The following is a 22,838-nucleotide window of genomic DNA, read 5'->3' as shown; positions in this document are numbered from 1 at the left end:
CGAGAATCTCGAAGAAAGAGATGAGTGCGTGGTTTCAAAATCAAAATTGACGTCATGGTCATCCCCGCAGCGCCATTGTTGAAGTGTAACCGCCAAATTGATTTCGACTGAAATGATGAATTGCATTGACCCATCATACGCAGTACGGCAGCGGGACTGGGAACGAGTAGGCAGTAGGGTATTGTTTACTGGTTATTTTTATGTGTTCTCTTTTGGAATTAATTCGAAGGTGGAGAGGCAGGCAATCAACTAATAAGCGATAAAAGGACTGATCAATCGAATTAAGCACTTAATGATACGGGCTGACGGACGTTTCCCACTAATTTGATAAATGATAGGTCAAGGAATGTGTTAATCGTGGGTACGCTTCCATGAAGTTCGTTGCCTCATTGTTCACCAAAAGCCAACTACTTCATTTTATTTTGTGATGAATGTGAAAACGAATTATTCCTAAAATAGGTGTAAATTTAAGCCACAGATTGAAACATTATTTTGTCAACACTAGGTACCAGTTATTCGTTGATGGTGTTGAAGTACTGACTTATAAATTATAATCTTACTACATAATGTGCATAGAGAGTTTGAAGTTTTAATATTTTACCACATGTAAAACAAGTTTACTAAAAAAGATGAACTTCGTGGCCATGCGGCTAACGTTGTGCAATCATGCGATTTTTTTCCCACTATTGTTGTGTAAATGCCCTGTACGTTATTGCCCCCTTTGTATTCGCCGAATTTATGATTTTCCGTGCCAAAAACTTATTTGAAAATGCATAGAGACAAAATTCGCGAGCGAAATTCCCGAGGTGTGAGGTCACCTAAACCTGCAACCAGTGCAACGCAAAAGAATCTAAATCACAAAAGCTCGTATTTGAAAAAATGGGCTGCAAAATTTTTCAATATTTTTTATTTCATATACATTGGTTGAAAGTGCAAAAAATCCTCAACTTTCTATGAATTTTTACATTTATTTTGAACATAGTATAAACAGTATCAACATAATGTCGAAAAGCTCTGAAGACAGAGCATTTTTCGTACATTCATTGCCAATGTTCAGGGTATTATGCCACCCGGAGTGGAAATTAATTACTATGTCTGAAATTCGATTATGCATTTGCACAACATATGATAGATTTAGTTTGGAAAAGGTATGTTGTGCAAATGCATAATCGAGTTTCAGACATAGTAAAGAGCATTTTTCGCCATATTCAACTCAAATTTTTACATTAGACCAAATGGTATGTCTTAATTCATTTCATTAATATTTCCAGAACAGGAATGGAACAGCCTCAAAATGTAACATTTTATCTTTACTAAAATTTATATTTCACTTAATAAACAATATTTCATGGATACAAATACAAGTTGACTGCAAAAAAAAAAACATTATTATGTTTCTAACGCACTTTTTCGTTTACTTCCTATTTCATTTCAGATTCCATCAAAAAATTCTGAACGACAACGGCTTCACTAAATCAATTACATAATGGGAAAGCTACTTGCATAAAAAATCTATAAAATTTTACACGGTTGTTTCCTAAAAGAACAATCAACCCCAAGATCCGTAAAGCTCACCACGTTGGCCCGTGGAAGAACAGCGCTGCTTCCCTGTGCCGGGTCACTGCCGCCGCAGAATGGTACGGTCCGTAATATTTTTACGACCACATCAAATACTGTTTCGCTGTCGTCATTGCGGTAGTTGTTGCTGTTGCCTGAGCTGCTGCACCGGGGAAATCTGTTGCTACCAGCATCCGACGACCCACGGTCGCCCAAGTGTTACGCAATCGAGACTCCGGTGCGGGACTTGCGCCAGCTGGTGCCCTGTTGATGACTACATTGAACCTCCTGCCACCAGCGACCAAGGCACCGACGACGCGGCCATCGTTGATGAAGATGATGGAAATATTAAGATAGAGTATGATGCTTTTACTGCTTCCGTTGTTCCCACATTGAGACATTCTGCGGTACTGATAACCGACATTGCAGCATAAAGAAAGTGAGCGAAAGTGGGCGAGCGAATCTGAAATCATTGCCAAACAGAGAAGGAAAAATCTCAACAAAAGTAAACGAAAGACAGGAATAATGTATCTAGTTAGGGAAAACTTGGTGATAAGTGATGCGGAGGCGTCCTTGGACACTGAAGCCAAGGGCGATGAACTGCCGGGAAACCCATTTGCGACCACCACCGGTGAGATGCGGTTCGAGATGGAGCAGCTAGAGCTCAATTCAACCGGAATAGGAACGAATGTTGTGCAAGTAGGTGAAAATTTTGATAATGCTTTCAGTTTAAAAATAAAACCCCAACTTTTGGTTTAATTTGTTATTGATCTCTGACGGAACTGAAAACTCACTGAACCGAGAGTTTCCAGACAACTATATTTGGTATGCATTTTGTATGTATGGGGCTTGTCACTGGGATTCAATTTAATAATTATTATATATTTTTGACGGATAGTTCTTCATTAACAAGCTTCCATCATATAATTGCACTTTTCCAGCTTTAGTGCACTGACTGACTTTTTCTACAGTAGGGGAGACTGGGTAGACTTGATCCCTTTTTCTGATTTCCGATGTATAACAACCAAAAATAAATAAACATACGCAATTTCCACACAGACTCTCTAAGAAATATATGTAGTTCTTAACTTTACTGATGTGTGACAGTCCTTAAATTATTGTTGTTATTGATACACAATCGATTTTTTGGAGTGCTGTCAAAAATCGACTTTGAAAATATTCGGGGGGAATTTTTTTTTTTTTTTTTTTATTATTAGCTTTATTAAGGAGACTTGTTCGGGGGGGAATTGATCCCTCTCTAAGAACTTGCTTTGATAAAATTCGAAAGCTGCCCTCAAATTTTTTAAATATTTTCCCTTCAAAATACGCGGAATAATCGAATTGCTGTGCGTATACATGAGCGATTTTTGTTATTGAATTCGACAGCACATGCAATTTTAAAATTTGGGGAGACTTGATCCCTTTTCTATGAGATCTACGCAATAAATAATTTTTCCTGCCAACCCTTCATCAAATCCGTCAAATCTACAAAAAAATAGAAGCCTAAGAACAGATTTATATTTTTTTGAATTTTTTCGCCAAATTTTTGTATGGGTGACTAACGGGGGATCAAGTGTCCCCATATTGAGGCAATAGCTTCAAATCCAAATATCCTAAAACTTTGATGGAATGTTGACATTTTCATCAGTACAGATCATTCAGCATATTTATGGCTTTGTGCTGTGAAAAAACGAAAGCATTTGGTCATTGTTATGAAAAGTTGTTCAAATTTTACGGGGCCAATAAAAAATTCTTTAGGAAGGTCAAAACATACAAACCGCCCTGCAGCATAAATAAGCGTGCCAATCCAAAAAATAACTCACCACATAAAGGTCATTTGTCTAGAGGATCTATACTAAAAAATACGCTAGAACAAAACTACTTTAGTTCTCGATAAAACAGGGGGTGATCAAGTCTCCCCGGGCATCAAGTCTACCCACCTTCCCCTACAAATACGTACTGAGTCAAAAAAAAAAACATGGTTGAAAGTTCGTGTTTATTAGCAAAAATCATACAAACACCGGAGAAATCCGTGCGAAAGAAAAGGATTTCCTTCTGGGATATTACCATCCCATAGCTTAGTATTTACCATTCGTCGCTTTCACAGTTATTAATTGCAACGTTTTGAAGCCATGTAACCTTTGATATATTATGAAGGTTACACGATGACACGTTTATGCTAACTTGGGACTCCAATTAGTTTAGCGATCAAAGGCGTAGGATTGCCAATCTGGAGATGGCGAGTTCGAGTTCGATTCTCAATCCCGATCCACGATGTTTTCGAGTGGCAAGCATTCTATACTCAGTTCCAGTACAGTTTATTGTATATTTTCCAGGTATTGAACGCTGGCGGAGATATACTAAGTCGCGAAGGGGCACGTGATCGACCAAATTGAATATTTTCCTTGAAACCTGAATACATACGCCGAAACTGTTCTGAAAACGAAAAAAAACTGACACCCCGGAGGAGTTTTTGTAGACATCTAGGAATATCTTCGGAAATTCGGATAGGTATTTCTTCAGAAATTTCATACGATTTTTTTTCCTTTGAAAATTATTTTGGAAATAATAAACCATAGAGCAGTGATCCCCAAAGTGCGGCCCTCGAAGCCTTTTCCTGCGGCCCGCGAAGGATTTCTGAATCTACACTACATGTGGCCCATTGATAAGCTTTAGATGACACGAAACGCTTCTCATCATGCTCAGTTTTTTGTTATATTCAGGGAATCTGTCAAGTTCACATAATTACGATGTTTTAGCACCATCATGATTAATTCAAAAGATTGATTTAAAGAAATCGATCAATACAGTTACGCCCCTTTAATCCTAAGCGTGATAATTTATCACTTCATAAATGTTACGTAGGCCAACTTCGATTGTATTGCCCCGGGCTATGAAAACAGCAACTTCGTCCATTATTTCGCAGATTCAAACGAACTAAATGTTGAACTACTGGTCAAACTAATGTTGTCCTATACTGCTCTGAATTGAGGAAACTTTCAATACAAGTTAGGGTTTGCCAAAATTTAAATTTGCTTTATTTTTAACTCCAGAAAATAATCTGAATATCATCGTACTTTACACTACCGTAGTGCAAGGCTTCTGTTGATTTTCAAAAAAAAAAATAAACGAAAAAAATATCAAATTTTAAACAGAAAGTTGACATCCAACTATCAACACGACACCCAAATGGTGATAATAGCAATTTGCTAGTAACTTACGTTATAATTTTTGTTTCAAAATGTCCAAAATAGCCCCTGGTTTGTCGACGGAATCCTCGAACGATGGTACTCAAAATATTTAACAAAGTCAAGAAATTTCCCATGCTTCAATTAGATGGTGAATAAAAAGTTTCTGTAAAATTCAATTGATCGGAAATCTGGAAACACGGCAAATAGTACGGAATTCAGATTTATTCGATTTCTATTCAAAACTACTGGCAAGTTCACCTGGCTTTGGAAACATGTTTGTTATTTGACACGACAAGTTATGATCTGTTCTTTGTCATAGAATTGGGAGATTTCAATATTTTGAGTGCTCAAATAGGAAAATAAACTTATCAGTTTTTTATTCCATGCATTGAGGCGCATATTTAAAGTCTTTTAACAGGTAGAAAAAAGTTAAGAAATCCTTTACTGTTGTGTGTAGTGAACAATAATCCTTCAACAATTCAAAATATTAGAATCGGAAGACATATGATCATTTGGGAAAATAGAGAACATATTCTGCAAACTATGCTAAAAACATTTTATTGCGAAAAGATTTTTCTCGTGTCATGTCCGCTGCCACAAAAGAATTTGTTAATGTCAGTCAACAAAAAGTCAGCTACGGTGATAAAACCCGTGGAATATAATGTTTTTACAAGTCTCGCGTGATTTTTGAAAACGTCGTAAGTCCAAAGAGAGGCTCTCTTTGAATACTTTCTCTTTCGATTATTACAAAGCCATACTAACATTTACATTGGATTTTCCAGCACCGATCTGAAGAAAATAGCTTTGTCTAGTGTGCTGAGGTGAAAATATTGCAACAAATTTTAAACTAGCTTAGATATTAGCAAAAGAGAGCGTAATGAAAGAGAGTCTCTCATTTGGACTCACGACGTTTTCAAAAATCACGCGAGAAGTATGTAATTTGAAAAAGATTCATCACAACTCATGTTACTGAAATGTGGAACACATAATAAAAATCGTTTTGATTAAGCTGTAAAATTCTACATGGAATGAAAAACAAATCATGCAAATGTACTGCGGCCCGCTCCAACAGTTCAAAATTGCTATGCGGCCCTGGATAGTAAGCATGCTGGGGACCACTGCCATAGAGGAAGATTGTCGCAGTGGTTCCCTTTGTTCTTGTTGTCAAAACCTATTGATTTTTAGTCCGTTGAGCAAAAGATGTTTCGCCACTGACGACAGCGACACTCTTCCTCTGTGGTTTTTTACCTCCATTGTATGAATCCCTTTTTTTGGCTAAGGAATCCGACCAAACAAAGAGGTATACGAGCAAATATAGCTATGCATCTTGAAGAAACGACCACCAAAATTTAACTACCTGCTAATATTTTATTGGCTCATTTTGAGCTTGAGAGATAATACATGGAGGGTACTTGTGCTTTTTCAGGTTACTGCTACACGTGAGCTGGCTGGCTGGAGGTGGTGATGACATGCTGTGGAGGGCCCTCCGATGCGGTGATTCGGAACACTCCTTGCCCGGATGGCGCTAATGTTTGTCGGCGGACTCAGTTGCGGTTGACTACGGCGAGGTTCGGTGCCTTTCTCTAGGACTAGCTGATGTTGTCGGGGGATCAGTGGCCAATCTGTGCGATCGGCTAGGTCTTCAAGCCACGTTCTACGGCCGGACAAATAGAGGAACGCTTCGATTCGCTGTCGGGAACGGGCTACGCGTTGCTTTCCTGCCCTGCTGGCGGAACCGGCTTGAATCGGTGCATGTGGTGCTTACGGGATCGTGATGAATCGGCTTGAGGATGCTATTCGATCCGAATGTGCCACTGATTTTACAAAATGGTGAGCGGAATTGGCTTGGCTGTACCGTGGATTGACGATTTCCATGGCAAATTCCGTAGCCTGGATGTTCCGGCGGCGTTACGGTTGACGAGAAAGCAGGTTTTGTGGCTCCAGAAAGCTCCCCGAAAGAAAAGGCTTGAACTCGGACCTAATCCGCGAAAATAGTTTCTTCACCCAACCAATCGATAAAACAGTTCTTTTTTTCGCATAGGTATACAATTTCTGAAGATTTTAATACAATATCTGAATAAAAGCTTACATAATTGTAATTGCCAAGATTTTATACAATAACTAGCTGACCCGGCGGACTTTGTCTCGCCAAAAATTGATCTATTTTCTGTATATTTTTTGCGTACACAATTAATTTTGAAATCAAATCGGTTTTTCAGAATGATTTTTCATTTTTTACAGTTTTATCATTACATTTTTCCAATTATAAAAAAAAATCGCTTTTTAAAATATAAAAAGAGAAGTACAGAAGGATTAATTCCATTTGGAAACCCAAAGAACTTTTTTAGAGCTCCCGAACGGAACTCTTTTTGGGCTTTCGAACCAATACCTTTCGCGCTTTCGAACAAAATCCTTTTGGCTTCCGAACGGAATCTTTCTAGAATTCCAAAAGGATAATAGATTTGGTATCCCTAATACAGAAACAGAAAAAAAAAACATTCAAATACCCAGATGGCTCCACTCGAAATTCTAAAAGTATTTTTTTCGAAAGTCCACAAGGACTTCGTTTGTAAGAAAAGTTTAAAATAATTTCGTTCTAAAGTCTAACAAAATTCTGGTTTGGAAGCTCAAAAGCATTTCACTCAGAATTCCGAATAATTCCATTCGGAAACCCAGAGAAAAGCCTTGTTTTGGATTTTTTTTTGTGATTTTCTGAACGCTTTCGGAAGGAACTCTTCTGAGTTTTCGAATCGATTCCTTTTGCGCTTCCGAACAAAGTCATTCAGAGCTTCGGTAGGAAACCCCACAAGTATTCTAATCGTAATTCCACAGACAAACAGACATACATAATTGCACATTCACTTATGAAATTCATCGTCGTAAACACCTCAGCGACATCTGTTGTTTTCACTAAGTTGGACAAACCACGAACCAGATGGCGGTAGTGAGCAAACGTCAAACTCGAGCAAATCCGATGCGCGTGCCACGAGTGATCGATTGGCCAACTAATGATCATTTAAATTGGCCAGTAAATCACTGGGCGATAAGAATTTCACAATTGTTATGTCTGTTCGTCTATGGTAATTACTTTTAGAAGCCCAGAGCGCTCCATTAGAAAGTCCAAAAGTATTCCTTTCGAAAGTCCAAAAGAATTCCGTTCGGAAGACCAAAAGTATTCCGTTCGGAATTCTAAAATGATTATGTTCAGAATCCCATCAGAATTTCACTAGGAAGTCATAAATGATTTCTTTGGACATTCCAGAATGATTTCGTTCAGAAACTTGAAGGGATTTCGTTAGTAAACTCAGAAGGATTACGTTTCTAAGTTCACATAATTATTTGCGGAAATCTGTACGAATGGATATCTTTTGGCCACCCTGACCAAATTAGTTTGAGCTTTCGAATGGAATCATTTTGGGCTTCCGAACGGAAGCAAAGCTAGACCAACATTTGAAAAGGGTGGAACAGCCAAAATTTATTCTTTCTTATTCTTCGTCTACATATAAAGCTGTATATGTGGATAAAGAACCAGCAGGAAAAAATTTGGCTGTTATGCCCTTTTCAAATGTTGGTCTAGCTTTGATTCCGTTCGGGGCAGCAGGGACTTTGTCCATGGGCTTGACGACCCCTCCCCATGGCCACTGCGAGTTAGACCGGGATCATCGTCCCTAACCCCTAATCCCAAGGCGTCAAGCGACCCGTGCCGAGGAGATGCATGGCCAGGGGGGTGAAATAATAAGCTAGGCCTTTAACGGAGCCTGTGGGGTACCTGGTCACCCTCCACAGTAATTGTCCCTCACCGCGTCATGCTGGGCTTTGGCGTGGTGGATCTCTTTTCCCGAGCAACTCGTGGGACCAAAATGGAAAACCATGTCAATTCTTCAATAAGTGGTAGTAGTGTAGGCGACAACCCCTTCGCAAGAGGTGGGTTGTTCAGGTCTCCGCCTAGGAGACCAGAGGCAATAGTCGGCAGCTCAGTGCGCAGCGCCAGCGTGGGTCACTTAACCTTCATCTCGGCAAAAAAAACGCCGGTAGGGGTTATTGACGGCCCATGGCTTGTGGAGGCGATGAACCGCAAACGCGATGGGCTTTCGGCCTTCGAGGGGCCGACGGAACAGCTGGACGCCATCATCGACTTTGCGTCATCGAAGCATAATATCAGTAAGGAACTCAAGCGGAGCTTGCAGAAACTTCGAAAGTTGATGCTGGACGCCAAGCTGGAGAGGGCGGTCGGGACGGCCAAGTGTAAACCCGTGAAATCCGTGGAGTCGAGGTCTACCCAGATTGAGGCCCAAGGTTTCGCGGACTCGGGCAAGATCGAATCGACCGAAGGCGTGCCAGCGAAGACGGTAGTACCAAAATCTACACAGACTGAGGCTCAAGTATTTGCGGGTACGTCGGGGGTGACTCAAAAACGGAGGAGACAGTCTCCAGGGGATGAGCTCCCTGGGGGCCGCTCCAAAACGCGGAGGGTTACTACCCCGAACAAGGGTAGTGAGGCTGGGAAGCTGAACCCCGGACAGGTACCTCCAAAACCGGGGGAGGAAGGACCTGGAAAGGTCCGTCCACCCAGGAAAGACGGTGGTAAGGGGTTACGGCAAGCTGAGAGCTCTCAGCCGCACCAGACCAGGCAAATAGAGGGGGATGACGCCTCCTGGACCCTGGTCAAGAACAAGAGGAAACCGAAGTTGTCAAGGGCCGAAAAGAAGGCCCAGGTGAATGAGGGTAGCAAGAAGTCTAGGGTAGGCGCCAATCGCTCCAGGAGCGATGCCCTAGTCATCACGGCGGACGAGGCTAAGTACTCGGACGTCTTGAAGGCGATGAGGAGTGACGTCAAGCTCGATGAACTCGGCGTACCCGGATGGGCGAGATGATCCTCGAGCTGAAGCGGGGCGTCTCGCAAAAGGGCGCCGCCTACAAGAAGTTGGCGGAGGAAGTCCTAGGCGAGACGGTCAAGGTGAGGGCACTCACGACGGAGGTGAACCTAAGGATTAAAGACCTGGACGAGATCACCGAAGTCGAAGAGCTCGTCACGGCACGCGGCGACAGTGTGAAGTGGAGACGCCCACCGCAGCCGTTCGGCTACGGAAAGGTCCGGCAGGTACGCAGGTAGCATTGGTTCGGCTATCTGCAGCGGATGCCTCAAAGGTAGTCAAGTTAGGGAGCGTCAAGGTGGGATGGTCGGTATGCCCTGTGGGCATATACGAGCAACCCGAAGTTTGCTTTAAGTGCCTGGAACCGGGGCACAAGCAATGGGACTGCAAAGGCCCTGACATAAGCAATCTCTACCGACGCTGCGGATTGGAGGGACATAAGGCACTATGCTGCACGAACCCTCGCAATTGTTTGATTTGTTCCAGCAGCGCTGTGAACAGCAAGCACCCCATGGGGGGTTCGATGTGCCCGGCGTTTAAGCGTGCTGCAAAATCATAGTGCAGGTAACGCAGCTGGCTTGCTCGGCCACGCCCGAGTGTTTGATGCGCGCAGGTTTAGAGGAAACGGTGGAACACGTGTTGTTCGTGTGCTCACATTTTCGCGCAATGCGTGACCACATGCTTGCCACATGTGGTCTGAACACTACCCCGGACAACCTAGTTCGGAGGATGTGTAAAGATGAAGTTGGCTGGAACGCCGTTTTATCGGCTATCGCCCAAATCGTCTCGAAGCTACACATAAGGTGGCGCGTGGACTCAAGGATGGCTAGTTCAGGCGCAAATAAGAGCTGGTCCAAGGGATCGGAGTCGGCTTCATGGGTCATACCGGTGGTCATGCTCTGTGATCGAACTCGATCCTTTTATCGAACAAGTGGCCGCGCGAAGAACAACATGGTATCGTCGCTTTCATGGCGTCGGTCAACCGGGCGGGTTCTGAGCCCGAGGACGAACAGGGGTTCTCGTCAAGGCTGGGGCAGGCGTAGGCACCGCGTTGGCAAGTCCCTCTGTGTGCTGGCGAATAGGCCCTATAGCAGAAAGGTCAATTTGTGGTGCACGCGGCATCATCATTCTTGATACCAGTCGTGCAGAGGGAAGCAGGCGTGAAGTCGACCCTTCCCACCTTCCGAGGACATAGGGCGTGGTAAGGCCACCTGGAAACCCGGCAACGCGCTGGCACGATACCATTGTGTTCTTCTAAAAAAGTGAGTTACGATGTTCGATGCTGCAAGGACACGCAGCTAACCTCGAGGGTGCGTTGTGCACTGGCCCTCCTTTGAAGCATTACTTTCTGGTTGCACCGAAGGGACTTTAGGCTTGGCGGCAATGGAAACGGTTTAGCGGGTCGGGGATGTAGTCCTGCCTCCCTCGTTAGCTGCTGGAGGTGATCCCTAACCCCGCACTTCCTGGACAACCCAGGATGTCTGTTGTTGAGCAGATTCCCCCTCCATTGTTTAGGAAGAAAAAAAAAGGAGTCAACCTCGGACTGAGAATTGAACTCATCATTTCCAGATTGGCAATACTACGCCTCTCCAGGCAAAGCTAACTGGAGGCCCATACCCATAACTGGATGCTCCAGTTGTGATGTAGAGCTATTAAAAAAGATAAAAAATCTTTTTTACGGAACAATTTTCAATCCGAAAATTTCTACACCAGCTTGTCAATTGAATCCAACCGATTGACTAAGCTAATCTTGTTTTGTAGATGAGCATCTAGGCTCTTTTGTCTTTATAAACATGATTGAGGGAAAGTGTTGATAAGAAAATTATTTTGATCTTTTAGTGGAATGTCTTTACTTGTGATAAGAGTTTGTATGATTCCATTTAATTCCACCACTTGATTGTACCTTAGGCAGATCCGTATTTCGACCAGCACAGTAAGGCCGGATTCAGGTGATGGAATTAAATGGAATAGTCTCGTCTTATGAAAAGGAAAGTGTTGAATAATATGTAGAAAGTAATAGGGAAAGGCGAGCTCATAACATATTCTAGAGATTATTTCTTCTTCATCCCATAGGTTGTTTTGTCCTCTTCTGTTTTTTCGGCCTTTTGTATTGATGATCCAAAATGTTCCAGTCAAAATAATGGTTTCTCAAGATTTCAAAAAAGGGGTTGGGAATAACAGTAAAATGATTATATTTTCCAATGCAATTAAATATATATTTTTTTTGTTTTCATTTAATTAATTTCAGCTCTCCAGCATTGATGAAAGTGCTCTGAGGACAAACGACACGACTCTCAACAGCACCGAACAAGTGATCGATAGCTTCTACTTTTACGAGGTAAGTGCTTCTAATGCTACTGCATATTCAGATACCAGCTCGGTTGTGCTTCAAAATCTATAAATAATTTAAACACTTGATTCCTCTACAATGCAGCTGTTGAAACCAAACGAAGCTACTGCTAGGAAAGGAAAATACAAGAGGATAATTGATGCTGTTTGGTCTGTTCTGTACCAGGAAGTGTATCGGCCTTCTGATTTTTTTAATTATCCTGTTCTATCTGGCGGAATTTGTACTTGCTATAAAGAACCCTTCAAGTAATAATGAATATGATGGCACACTACATACCAGATAGCCACCGGAGGTCGAAGTTTGTTGGCACTTGGCAGTTCAGAGAAAATGCTGCTGCTGCTGCTACTGAGTCGAAGAACTATTTGTGTAGCAGAAAAGTTTCAATGGGAATATTTGGATTGCTTCTCTTCATTAATGAAGTCGAATAAAAGTTGTTGTTTTCTGTTTTCAAAGTTATAACTAATTGAATTAGATGGTATGAGCAAATGCATGTTCTTGAGCATGCTTACCGACTTTCTTATGTCTTGAATGCATATTCTCATGAATTGATACAATTTCAAAATATTGCAAGACATATTATCATATTTTCAGTTTTGACAAATGTTATCAACGGGAAAGAAATGTAAATTTGAGCGTTTCCAAAATGGTTTTCTATGAACAAAGAGCTTCAGGCTCTCATTCAACGGAAACAACAATTATGTTCACTTGAATGACCTAGCGGCACCGAATTCCATTTGAGATTTTTCGAGGGTTGGGAGTTTTCTCAACTTCTTTGCCATTGAGTATGGTTTATACAATGTCTGACAGAACGCCATTAGTCATGAACTATCCTATAGATACTTATGCGCCATGCGGGCAATGTTGAAGGGCAGGGCAAGATTCGGCAGAAGAAACATTTCATGAAGGAGTGAACAGAGCAAGTACTTAAATCTTGACATAACAATTAACATTGTTGGAAGTGCTCTAAACTTCTTTCTCGTTTATTAGAAAAGGAAAAATAGCGATAAGCGCTTTGAAGCAATAATTTTAACTTTTTGTTGCCTTCTTTTACCCTTTCAGGCCTGAATTTTCCCAAGCAGTGTTTTTCAGTATTAGGGTGGCTCAAATTAGTGTGGAAAACACTTTAATGATATTTTTTTGATGGGCCGTCCTCTTCTTCTTTTTCTTATTGACATTACATCCCCACACTGGGACAGAGCTGCCTCACAGCTTAGTGTTCATTAAGCACTTCCACAGTTATTAATTGCGAGGTTTCTATGATACTTCCATGCCCAGGGAAGTCGAGACAATTTCCAATCCGAAAACTGTCTAGACCGGCACCGGGAATCGAACTCAGTCACCCTCAGCATGGTCTTGCTTTGTAGCCGCGCGTCTTACCGCACGGCTAAGGAGGGCCGTCCTCTTGTTCGGTTCTATTTGCTGCCCTGATGCTCTGGACGAAATCGGTCAGCCAAATCGTCAACGTTTGGTCGGTGCTAAAATCGTTGGATGTTTATATGGAAAATCTATGCAGAAACATCGAAAAACAGTGATTTTCAGTTGGACGGCACAATTTACGACGATGAGCTGTGATATTGTGATATAGTACACGTTCACATTAGAGGAGCGTGAGTATTTAGAATCAATAATCAAACCCACCTCCACGGCACATGCGTTTAAACGATTGAAAACGGCCATGAAGCCCACCACATTAGTTTTATTGATTTCATTACCAGTAATAGTCATATTTTCTTTGTGTTCTGTAGAACAATGAAAAACAGTAAAAACAAGTTTTGGGATTATTGATTGCTAGTTTTTATTTATTTGTGGAAAATTTGCATTTCTTCCGATGGTAAAGTTTGATTTTATTTGATGAGGATTTTTTTTACGTTCAGAATTGTTAATATCATTTTGGTTCATAGAAATTCTCTCTCGTTTAGTTGCTTCCACCATGATTTATTTGTTTGGCAATTTCCTAATGAATCATGGAAAATTTCTAATTTTGCAGTGTGAGTTTTTATTATAGCAAATTTGGATTCAAGTGATAAAATGTTCTTGTTGTATCGAGTCTCTACCTATTTTCAAATTAAAATTTAAACAATCATCACGCCAGATGCGGCTTCTAGGGAGAAAACACTCCCTAAACCAGCATATCCAGAGGAGGGAACCGTCTGAATGACATCCATGCAAACTATTCCAATAACTTCTCCTTACAGTAAACGATTTTCCCAGGGCATCAAATTCGCATAGCTATTGCACCTTAATCACGTCGTATTTCCTTAAAATTTATGAAATCCGTCTAGACGAAATGTGATTTTTATCGACTGTTACCACCGTAGTCATTTATGCGACGACAGCATGTGTGGAGCTCCCTGTTCGTCTACTGTTGGATGATTGCTTCTACTGCTGTGGGATTGAATCGCGGTAGAACAGCACGTGTGAGGCACTGGGTGACCAGATTGAGTGTATTATCGCGGCTTTAAATAATTTTATTTTAGAATATTAAAATACCAACCATTGATACCAAAACTTTCTCAATTTATTTTTATTTGTGAGAGATTAGAAATCTGCAATGCATAGGAAAAAACAAAGAAAACTGAAAAACTAAATCGGTCGGTGGAGTTGGGTGAGAGTTTTTCTTCTGTTCTCTTGGGTTTATTTTTCCCAAGATATAATTTTGCAAAACCCAAAAACCCATTTTCAATCACGTCCTCACTACTGCGAGAAGTTGATTTACTTGTGCGCATGTTTTAGCAAAATATTTATTCTCCAAACATCGAATAATATTGTCTCCGAATTTCGGAATATTTGTTCTTAAAATGAGGCAATAGAACAAAAACGAGCTAAGCCAATATTTCTCCAAGAAATATACAAGAAATAAAAAATGGACTCATTTTTATTTCGCAAACAAATTTCTATTTACAAGCAATATTTTCCAAGTGATTTCTGGGGGCTGAGAATTTTCAATTTTATAATAATTCAATTATCTTAAAGATAAATCGTCTAGCTAAAACCTTTGTAGGGGTATGTGGCGGGACCATCATCATCATCATCATCATCATCATCATCATATTCTCAAAATTCGAACTACTCTAATATAGAGGAAACTCTAATCAACCGAAAACCTTCATCGAGAAGTGGAACTGGACTGGAAATTGATATCGTGTACGTTATATCGAAGAGATATCACATCCGAACTCCTATAGGGATTCCACCAAATAGAAACTTGGTCGGCCACCCTATCGAATGAAGTATTAGTGTCACTATTATCCCACTAGAATGAATGGCTACCGAAAATGGGGATAATTTTCCCACGCTTCGGTGGACTTTTGCTTGCTCCTGCTGATCGCTGATAGTCTTAATGGGGGCAGGTGGCTTAAATAGAACTTCAAGCAGGTGATATAGCTCTGCCCAGTGTCTTGGCGGTGGCGGTGGTGGTGGTTGTCTCCAAAGTGAATCAATTTTCGACGTCGCCTTTGTCACCGAGTTCCGTTCGACATGGCGGTACGCCAGTGAGGATAATGCTATCAGCACCTATCATAAATTCTTCTTTCGTGGGTTTGGTGGCTCGTATTCTGTGGTTATTCACACCGTCTATGCCGTGCCAGACGGGGTCAGAATGTGGGTTTTGCGCGCGATATCAATTAACTCGAAAGTTGTACGGGTGGGAAGAATGATAAATTACGCTAATTTATCACACAAAAAGCTGCACTTTAATTATAAGAAAATAAGACGAATTATTTCAGCTGCGTCGTAACTCTTGAAGCGTGTGGCATCGTACTTTACAGTTTACAGTTGAGTTGGTTAATCGAGTCACGGAGATTGCAGTACTTTAAGCGCAACAAAGTAGAGATACAGCAGAGTGATCACGAACGAGAAATTTCAACTCGTTGCGGTGAATAAAATGCCAAATTTATGATTATTGACTTTCATGCCATACAATTTAGTTGCTGTATCAACGATATTGTTCAACGCAAGCGTGGATGCCTTCTGCGGTGTAATATGAAGCCAATCCATACGACGTTCGATGCTGTGTTACATAACGTGGATCGGAACGACATGATAAGAGTACAAACAACATCAAACGTGACTTCTTACCAGACGTCTCTTGACTGGCATAGAAAATCCAAGAAGTTTGTATGAGGAAAGTACAGGTCGCAATATTTGCAGGTGCGGAAAAAATGTGGAATGAATTTTCGTGAATTTAGATATGGAGCCAATATTCGAAACTATTGAAAAAAGGTGAACAAGGTCGTTGAAATTTATTTTTATTCCACCATCTCATTTCTTGGTGATAGAAAGTATATTACCAACTAAAAAGCTGTTGTAGGTACTCAACCTAGGTAGAATAGGATGAGTGACCTGAAACTGTGTGATTCTCGGAAGGCTTTGTTTTGTTCGTTATGTGAAGCACATTGATAAAAAATAATCCACTTCATAATTTTTTGCAATACTCATTGTCAATGATGGAACTCATCAAGTAACTGACAGAACTTATTATCCTTAAGACATCTCACCATTGTATGATTGAATTTAGATTTTGATCCTGTATATTTCTGGAGCTGAGTTAGAACTGTCTCATAGACGAGCATCATACAAGTCATTTAACTTCAAATTGTCCCAATCAGACGAATATTCCTAGAAATACTGCCTCAATGACACACAAATTTAAGGAACTTGGAGTTCGACGATTTGGTCTTGGAGTTAGCGAAGCAGGTACAGGTACCTACAACTAGTTGTTGTTGAACATTTGTTGATAAGTTATTGTACACTGGATCACTTTTTTAAGTGGATAGATTTAATCAATTTCTAGGTCTACCGTCGTGAGGGGTGACAATGGGTCAAATGGGGGTGAGAATGGGTCACTGTTTCAACTACATAGAATGTTTGTAGATTTAATTTTTCAGAAAACTGAATTCTTAGAAACCTTTTTGAACGATTTTGTTAACTGACCACCAGACTGTTGGTGAAGGCGCTGACCCATTCTCACCCCCCAGACCCATTGTCACCCCTGACGACGGTAGTAGTCTGAGTAGTCTGCTTTTGACGGAAATTGAGTAAAATTTTCGTGGGAAGAAAAGAGAGGGCAATACAATTTTACTCAGTTACTGGGTAGGTGAGAGTTAGCGTGTTTGTTTAATGAATGGCTCCGAAAAGGACCACCCGTCGTGTTTTATTGCCCGACTAAAGACTGGTTTCTGAACCAATTTTAGGTTCAACGAACTAGGAACATGCGTTACAGACCACAAACACTAATTGTCTAACCTCCGAAGACAACAACCACAATCGTACAATCCTGACCAACAAAACCTAGCATACTCCCAAATCATATCACGTGTCCACAGTATATATACTTATTCACTGGTAGCAGTCTTCCCGCTCAATCTTTCCCTCTCACTTCGAAAGATGAGCAACTAGGATTAACGTGTGATGTACAGGGCAGCCTAAGTAAAGTATTTTTCATCAACATCATACCATGAAAAGGGCCAACCTTACTTGATACTTGATGGGCTACAGCTCTTCGATGAACCTACGCCGAATGGAGTATCCTTCTCCACTGGACTCGATCCTGGGTCAATCGTTTCCAGTCGCCCTGAACATTGAGCGCTCTCAGGTCCTCTTCAACAGCAAAAAGCCATCGTGTACGCGGCCTTCCACAAAGCCTGCGGCCTCTTCCGGGTTCTCTACTAAATATTATCTTCGCTTGACGTTCCTCCGGCATACGAACAGCGTGACCAGCCCACCGTAGTCTGCCGTGTTGTATAAGCTTAACAATATCCAGCCCTTTATATACCTGGTACAATTCGTGATTCATGCGACGCCGCCAGATACCGTTCTATTTGTTACCGCCGAGGATGGTCCGCAGCACCTTACGCTCAAACACTCCGAAAGCTCTCCGATCAGCCTCCTTTAACGTAAATGTTTCATGGCCGTATAAAGCCACCGGAAGAATCAGAGTAGTATACATCGCGAGTTTTGTTTTCGTTTGCAGACTACGGGACTTAAGCTGGTTATGAAGTCCGTAATAAGCCCTATTTGCAGCTGCAATACGCATTTTCACGCAACATCATTATCGCACGTCAGTCTTCGCTCAACAGTTGTCGGCAGCAGAGGTGTTTTCCATTTCTCTCGTAACAATTTTTTTTAGCAACTTTTTAGTTAGCAGTCTATTGTTTGGAGCAGCATCGTAGCAAGCTAAGTATCCCTTGTTCGCAGTAGAATAGAAAGGCTCACTATCGAGTCTGTGTGTACCACCCATTGTGTGCTAGATTCTGCACGTCCATTGTTGCAATGGACGAGGAAGGAGATGAGGACAGTAATTCGGACAAATCCGAACAACTGCAACGATCTCCTAGAATCAGGGAATACCCAGTCGGTTCTCAGGGCCCTTTCGTGGTATATTTCCGCAAAATTTCAACGCCGCTCAAAGTTTTGTTGATCTCAGCAGAACTTTATAGTAAATTCTCCTCCATCAAAGAAGTAAAAAAAAATAAATGTGTTCAAGGTCAGAGTCATCCTGTCGAAACGAGAGGAGGCAAACGCAGTGGTTAGAATGCAACGGTTTGATGGAGTGTACCGACGAGGCTTTGGCCCCCAATAAGGTAATGAGTCAAGGAGAGGGAAGGTTCCGTAACAGAGCAATTCCTTCAGTGTCGATTTTGGATTGCGAGAGGCTAAGCATGCTTGGCGCTGACAAAACAAGCAGGATACCCTCGAATGCCCTCAGAATCACATTTGCGGGAACCATGATTCCGGATTTTGCATGCATCAGTAAAGTTCTAATCCCTGTTCGAATCTATACTCCCAAAGTCATGCTCTGCGCCCGATGTAACATGTTCGGTCACACAGAAAAGTTTTGTACAAACAAAATTAAATGCATCAAATGTGGTGATAATCACGAATCTTCGAAATGCACGATTAACGAGAACACGTGCAATCTTTGCAAAGGGGTCCACGATTCCGTTACCACATGCAAAGCCTATCAAGATGCGAAAAAACGGGTTAGAAACAAAGTGATGGCTCGTAGCAAAGTTACTCGAGTCGATCTATTGAAAATGACAAATGATCCCATTCCAACGGCAAACCCATTTGCTCTTCTCGATAATGAGTTGGAGTCTGTGGTTGTAAATGATCTCGAGGGTGTAGCACATTGTAGCTACAATCATCCGAAAAAACGAAAGGCTAATTCTGGTACCGTAAGTAGCACACCTATTTCGGTCAAAAAATCGGAGCGATCCTTTCCGATATTGGCTTCCGAACAATTTCCACCGTTACCACACACAAAAGATGTCCCGGGTTTCAAAAAAGTAGAACATACAGAGACAGTTGATGATTATTTAGTGAAAACATTGAAATCGCTGTGTAACTTATTCGGTATCAATTCTTCATTGTGCAAAGTGATTGAATCTGTTGCCCCCATACTATCGAAGCTCTGGGAAATGCTTAAGTCCCTTCTGCCCCTCCTTTCGCCACTGGTTGATCTTTTCCGTTCAGTAAATGGACAAGAGTAATCCTAGGCACTGTTTGTCAATTCTTCAGTGGAATCCTCGAAGTATCATTCCAAGACTAACTGGCTTACGAGCCATGCTATCTGATCTCGATGTAGATATTATTTGTATTAGCGAAACATGGTTGACTGATGCTAACTTTTTAAATATTCCTGGTTACCATATTCTTCGTAAAGACCGTGATCGGCCATTCGGTGGCGCTCTAGTGGGTATACGCCATGGTATTGAATTTCAATCTCTTTCTCTAGTCAATTCTGGTGCCGTAGAAGTGGTCGGCTGCACACTGAAGATGAAAAATTTCACATGTTCAATTCTTTCGTTTTATGATGAAGTGAAGAAGCAATGAGACAAATTCTAAACTCTGTACCGGAGCCGTGTATGATTCTTGGTGATTTTAACGCCCACGGAGTTGCTTGGGGCTCGTCAAGGGATGACGGGAGAGCAAAAATATTATTAGATATCATCAACGATTTTCGCTTCAGCATCTTGAACGATGATTCCCACACCCGAATCACTTCTTCGAATAAACCATCTTGCTTAGACCTTTCCCTATGCTCTTCAACGATTGCGTTATATTGTTCTTGGAAGACAATAAATGATCCATTTGGGAGCGATCATCTCCCAATTCTAATTACTTATTCGAAGCCAGGAGGTTCTACAGGAGCAGAGCTTTCAGTATGATTTGACGAATCATGTTGATTGGAAAGCCTTTTCACGTAAAGTTTTAGAATTGATCAATAACATACACGACATAGTAAATCCTAACGAAGGATACACTAGATTTGCTCACGGAATTGTTGACGCACTATCCAAGTCTCAAACAAAACCAATCCCTTCCACTCGTATTTCAAAACATTCCCCTACAATCTGGTGGGACGCAGAATGTAGTGAAGCTTTGTCGTGCAAGTCCAGAATGTTTAAAGTATTCCGAAGATCCGGGTCAAAGAACGACTACATCGAGTATAAACGTCTAGAAGCTTTACTTGTACGAATTACAAAAAAGAAAAAAAGAAATTATTGGAAATCGTTTGTTGATAGTTTGAATAAAGACACTGCATTAACATCTTTATGGTCGACTGCACGTAAGCTTCGGAATAGCAGCAAATGTACCAGCCCAGTCGAAAGTTATTCTGAAGAATGGATCTTTCGATTTGCCGAGAAAATATGCCCCGATATTGATGAAACGGACAATGTGTATATCGTTGACAATGAATCCGACAATTCTAACGTCGATATTGCTGCTCTATTCTCAATTGAAGAATTTGATTTTGCTTTGAGTGCATCCCAAAATTCTTCCCCTGGGTTGGATGGTATAAAATTCAGTGTCCTACAAACACTTCCAACAGAAGCGAAGTTATTTTTACTCATTATTTATTTATTCAGACTAAGGCCAAAGTGGCCTGTGCGGTATATAAGAGTCTTCTCCATTCGGCTCGGTCCATGGCTACACGTCGCCAACCACGTAGTCTACGGAGGGTCCGCAAGTCATCTTCCACCTGATCGATCCACCTTGCCCGCTGCGCACCTCGCCTTCTTGTGCCCGTCGGATCGTTGTCGAGAACCATTTTCACCGGGTTACTGTCCGACATTCTGGCTACGTGCCCGGCCCATCGCAGTCGTCCGATTTTCGTGGTGTGAACGATGGATGGTTATCCCAACAGCTGATGCAATTCGTGGTTCATTCGCCTCCTCCACGTACCGTCCGCCATCTGCACCCCACCATAGATGGTACGCAGCACTTTCCTTTCGAAAACTCCAAGTGCGCGTTGGTCCTCCACGAGCATCGTCCAGGTCTCGTGTCCGTAGAGGACTACCGGTCTAATTAGCGTTTTGTAGATTGTCAGTTTGGTACGGCGGCGAACTCTATTCGATCGGAGCGTCTTGCGGAGTCCAAAGTACGTACGATTTCCAGCCACTATGCGTCTCCGAATTTCTCTGCTGGTGTCATTTTCGGCAGTCACCAGTGAGCCCAAGTACACAAATTCTTCTACCACCTCGATTTCGTCACCACCGATGCAAACTCGCGGTGGGTGGCTCACATTGTCTTCTCTTGAACCTCTGCCTATCATGTACTTCGTCTCCGACGTGTTGATGACTAGTCCGATCCGCTTAGCTTCCCTCTTCAGTCTGGTGTAGGCTTCCTCCATCTTCTCAAAGTTACGTGCCATAATACCCAAGTAGCACTTGCAACATCCATCAAAATAAAAAATAAACAAAACTTGTTGTCAGGGTTCATAATGCTCACTCAATCTCAGGAGCACATGATTTTCCCTCACGAAAGTTTTCGGGGAGAAATCGCTTTTCGGGAAAGAAAAACAGCCTGGAGAGTGATAAAAAATTTTCGCTCACTTTGATTGCCGCTAAACGTTGGTTTGCTCTTTTTCTTTCATATTCGAGTCTTTTCGTGGCATCATCAATGCAAATGGTAGTAGCTTATGTGGAACAAATAACTTAACGCTTTCATACAGATAGCGTGGTGGTGTGGCTAAAGTAAGCGCATCCCCACAGCTATTATTGTTACTATTCTGGGTTCGAATCCCGGCGCGGCCATACAATTTTGTAATTGTTCTGCGATAATTCTCGCGAAAAGTGAGTGAGAGATGAAAGTAATGAAACGAAAAAGGATTTTCATCTAATAGGCAAGATTTTCGTTCATCTTCCAATGCTAATTCTAGAGAAAAGATTGATGGGTGAAAGATGATCCTCAACATAAACAATGAAACAAGATTTTCCCTTGGCCCGAAAAACGCTTGCTTTGGTCTCATTGAAACGAAAAGTCGAAACCCTGCTTGTTGTATATCAATTACAAGTAGGTTCTGCTGAAACTCCAAATCATAAGCAAGTTGCGTAAAAGTATCGTAAGTCACACACTCAAGTCGCCAAATAAGTCAAAAAAAAGTTATAATTCAGTCATTTTGCCTGAAATCTGACATTTATCTGATGGCAGCTCTAATTCAGAAGGCTGAGTCACGATGTTCTATATATATTCAATGTGACTTGGCCAGTTTGTTGAAGAAATGGCGTCAAAACAAAACTGTTCGCCAGTCGATGAGGGAGAAAACTAACAGAAATCGTCATTTTTGAATAAAAATAAAATAAACTTTTTCTGTAAACCAACTCAACAATACTACGCAAAAAAAAGATTATTAAATATATCGAAATGAATTACACATATTCATTCCAGGCCATTCAGAAAATCACAATAAAACAGCAATTCCACTGTGGATTCTAGTTTTTTAACTAGCTGGTAATGGTCACGTATTGGCGCAACAAAATAACTTTCATTAACTACGCCATCCATCCCTGAGGAATACAAGTATTGTCGCCAACCTACAGCTCAAAATAAATTAGCATCGCCCCGGAAAAATTAAATCGCCTG

General features: G+C 41.5%; 1 protein-coding gene across 2 annotated transcripts in view; it reads left to right on the top strand.

Annotated features, from left to right (window-relative positions):
- Positions 1-22,838, top strand: part of LOC134220218 (cardioacceleratory peptide receptor-like) — a 365,520-nt gene that overhangs the window by 196,030 nt on the left and 146,652 nt on the right. For both annotated transcript variants that reach the window (XM_062699214.1, XM_062699215.1), the window contains exons 2-3: positions 1,436-2,256; positions 11,871-11,960. In XM_062699214.1, coding sequence (XP_062555198.1) covers positions 2,083-2,256; positions 11,871-11,960 — 264 coding nt within the window. In that variant the 5' untranslated portion in view covers positions 1,436-2,082. The remainder of the gene's footprint in view (positions 1-1,435; positions 2,257-11,870; positions 11,961-22,838) is intronic.

The sequence above is a fragment of the Armigeres subalbatus genome, chromosome 3 (genome assembly GCF_024139115.2).
Source record: "Armigeres subalbatus isolate Guangzhou_Male chromosome 3, GZ_Asu_2, whole genome shotgun sequence".
Taxonomy (NCBI): Eukaryota; Metazoa; Arthropoda; class Insecta; order Diptera; family Culicidae; genus Armigeres; species Armigeres subalbatus.
Note: the sequence above shows the minus strand (reverse complement) of the source record. Positions and strands in the feature narration are given on the sequence as shown.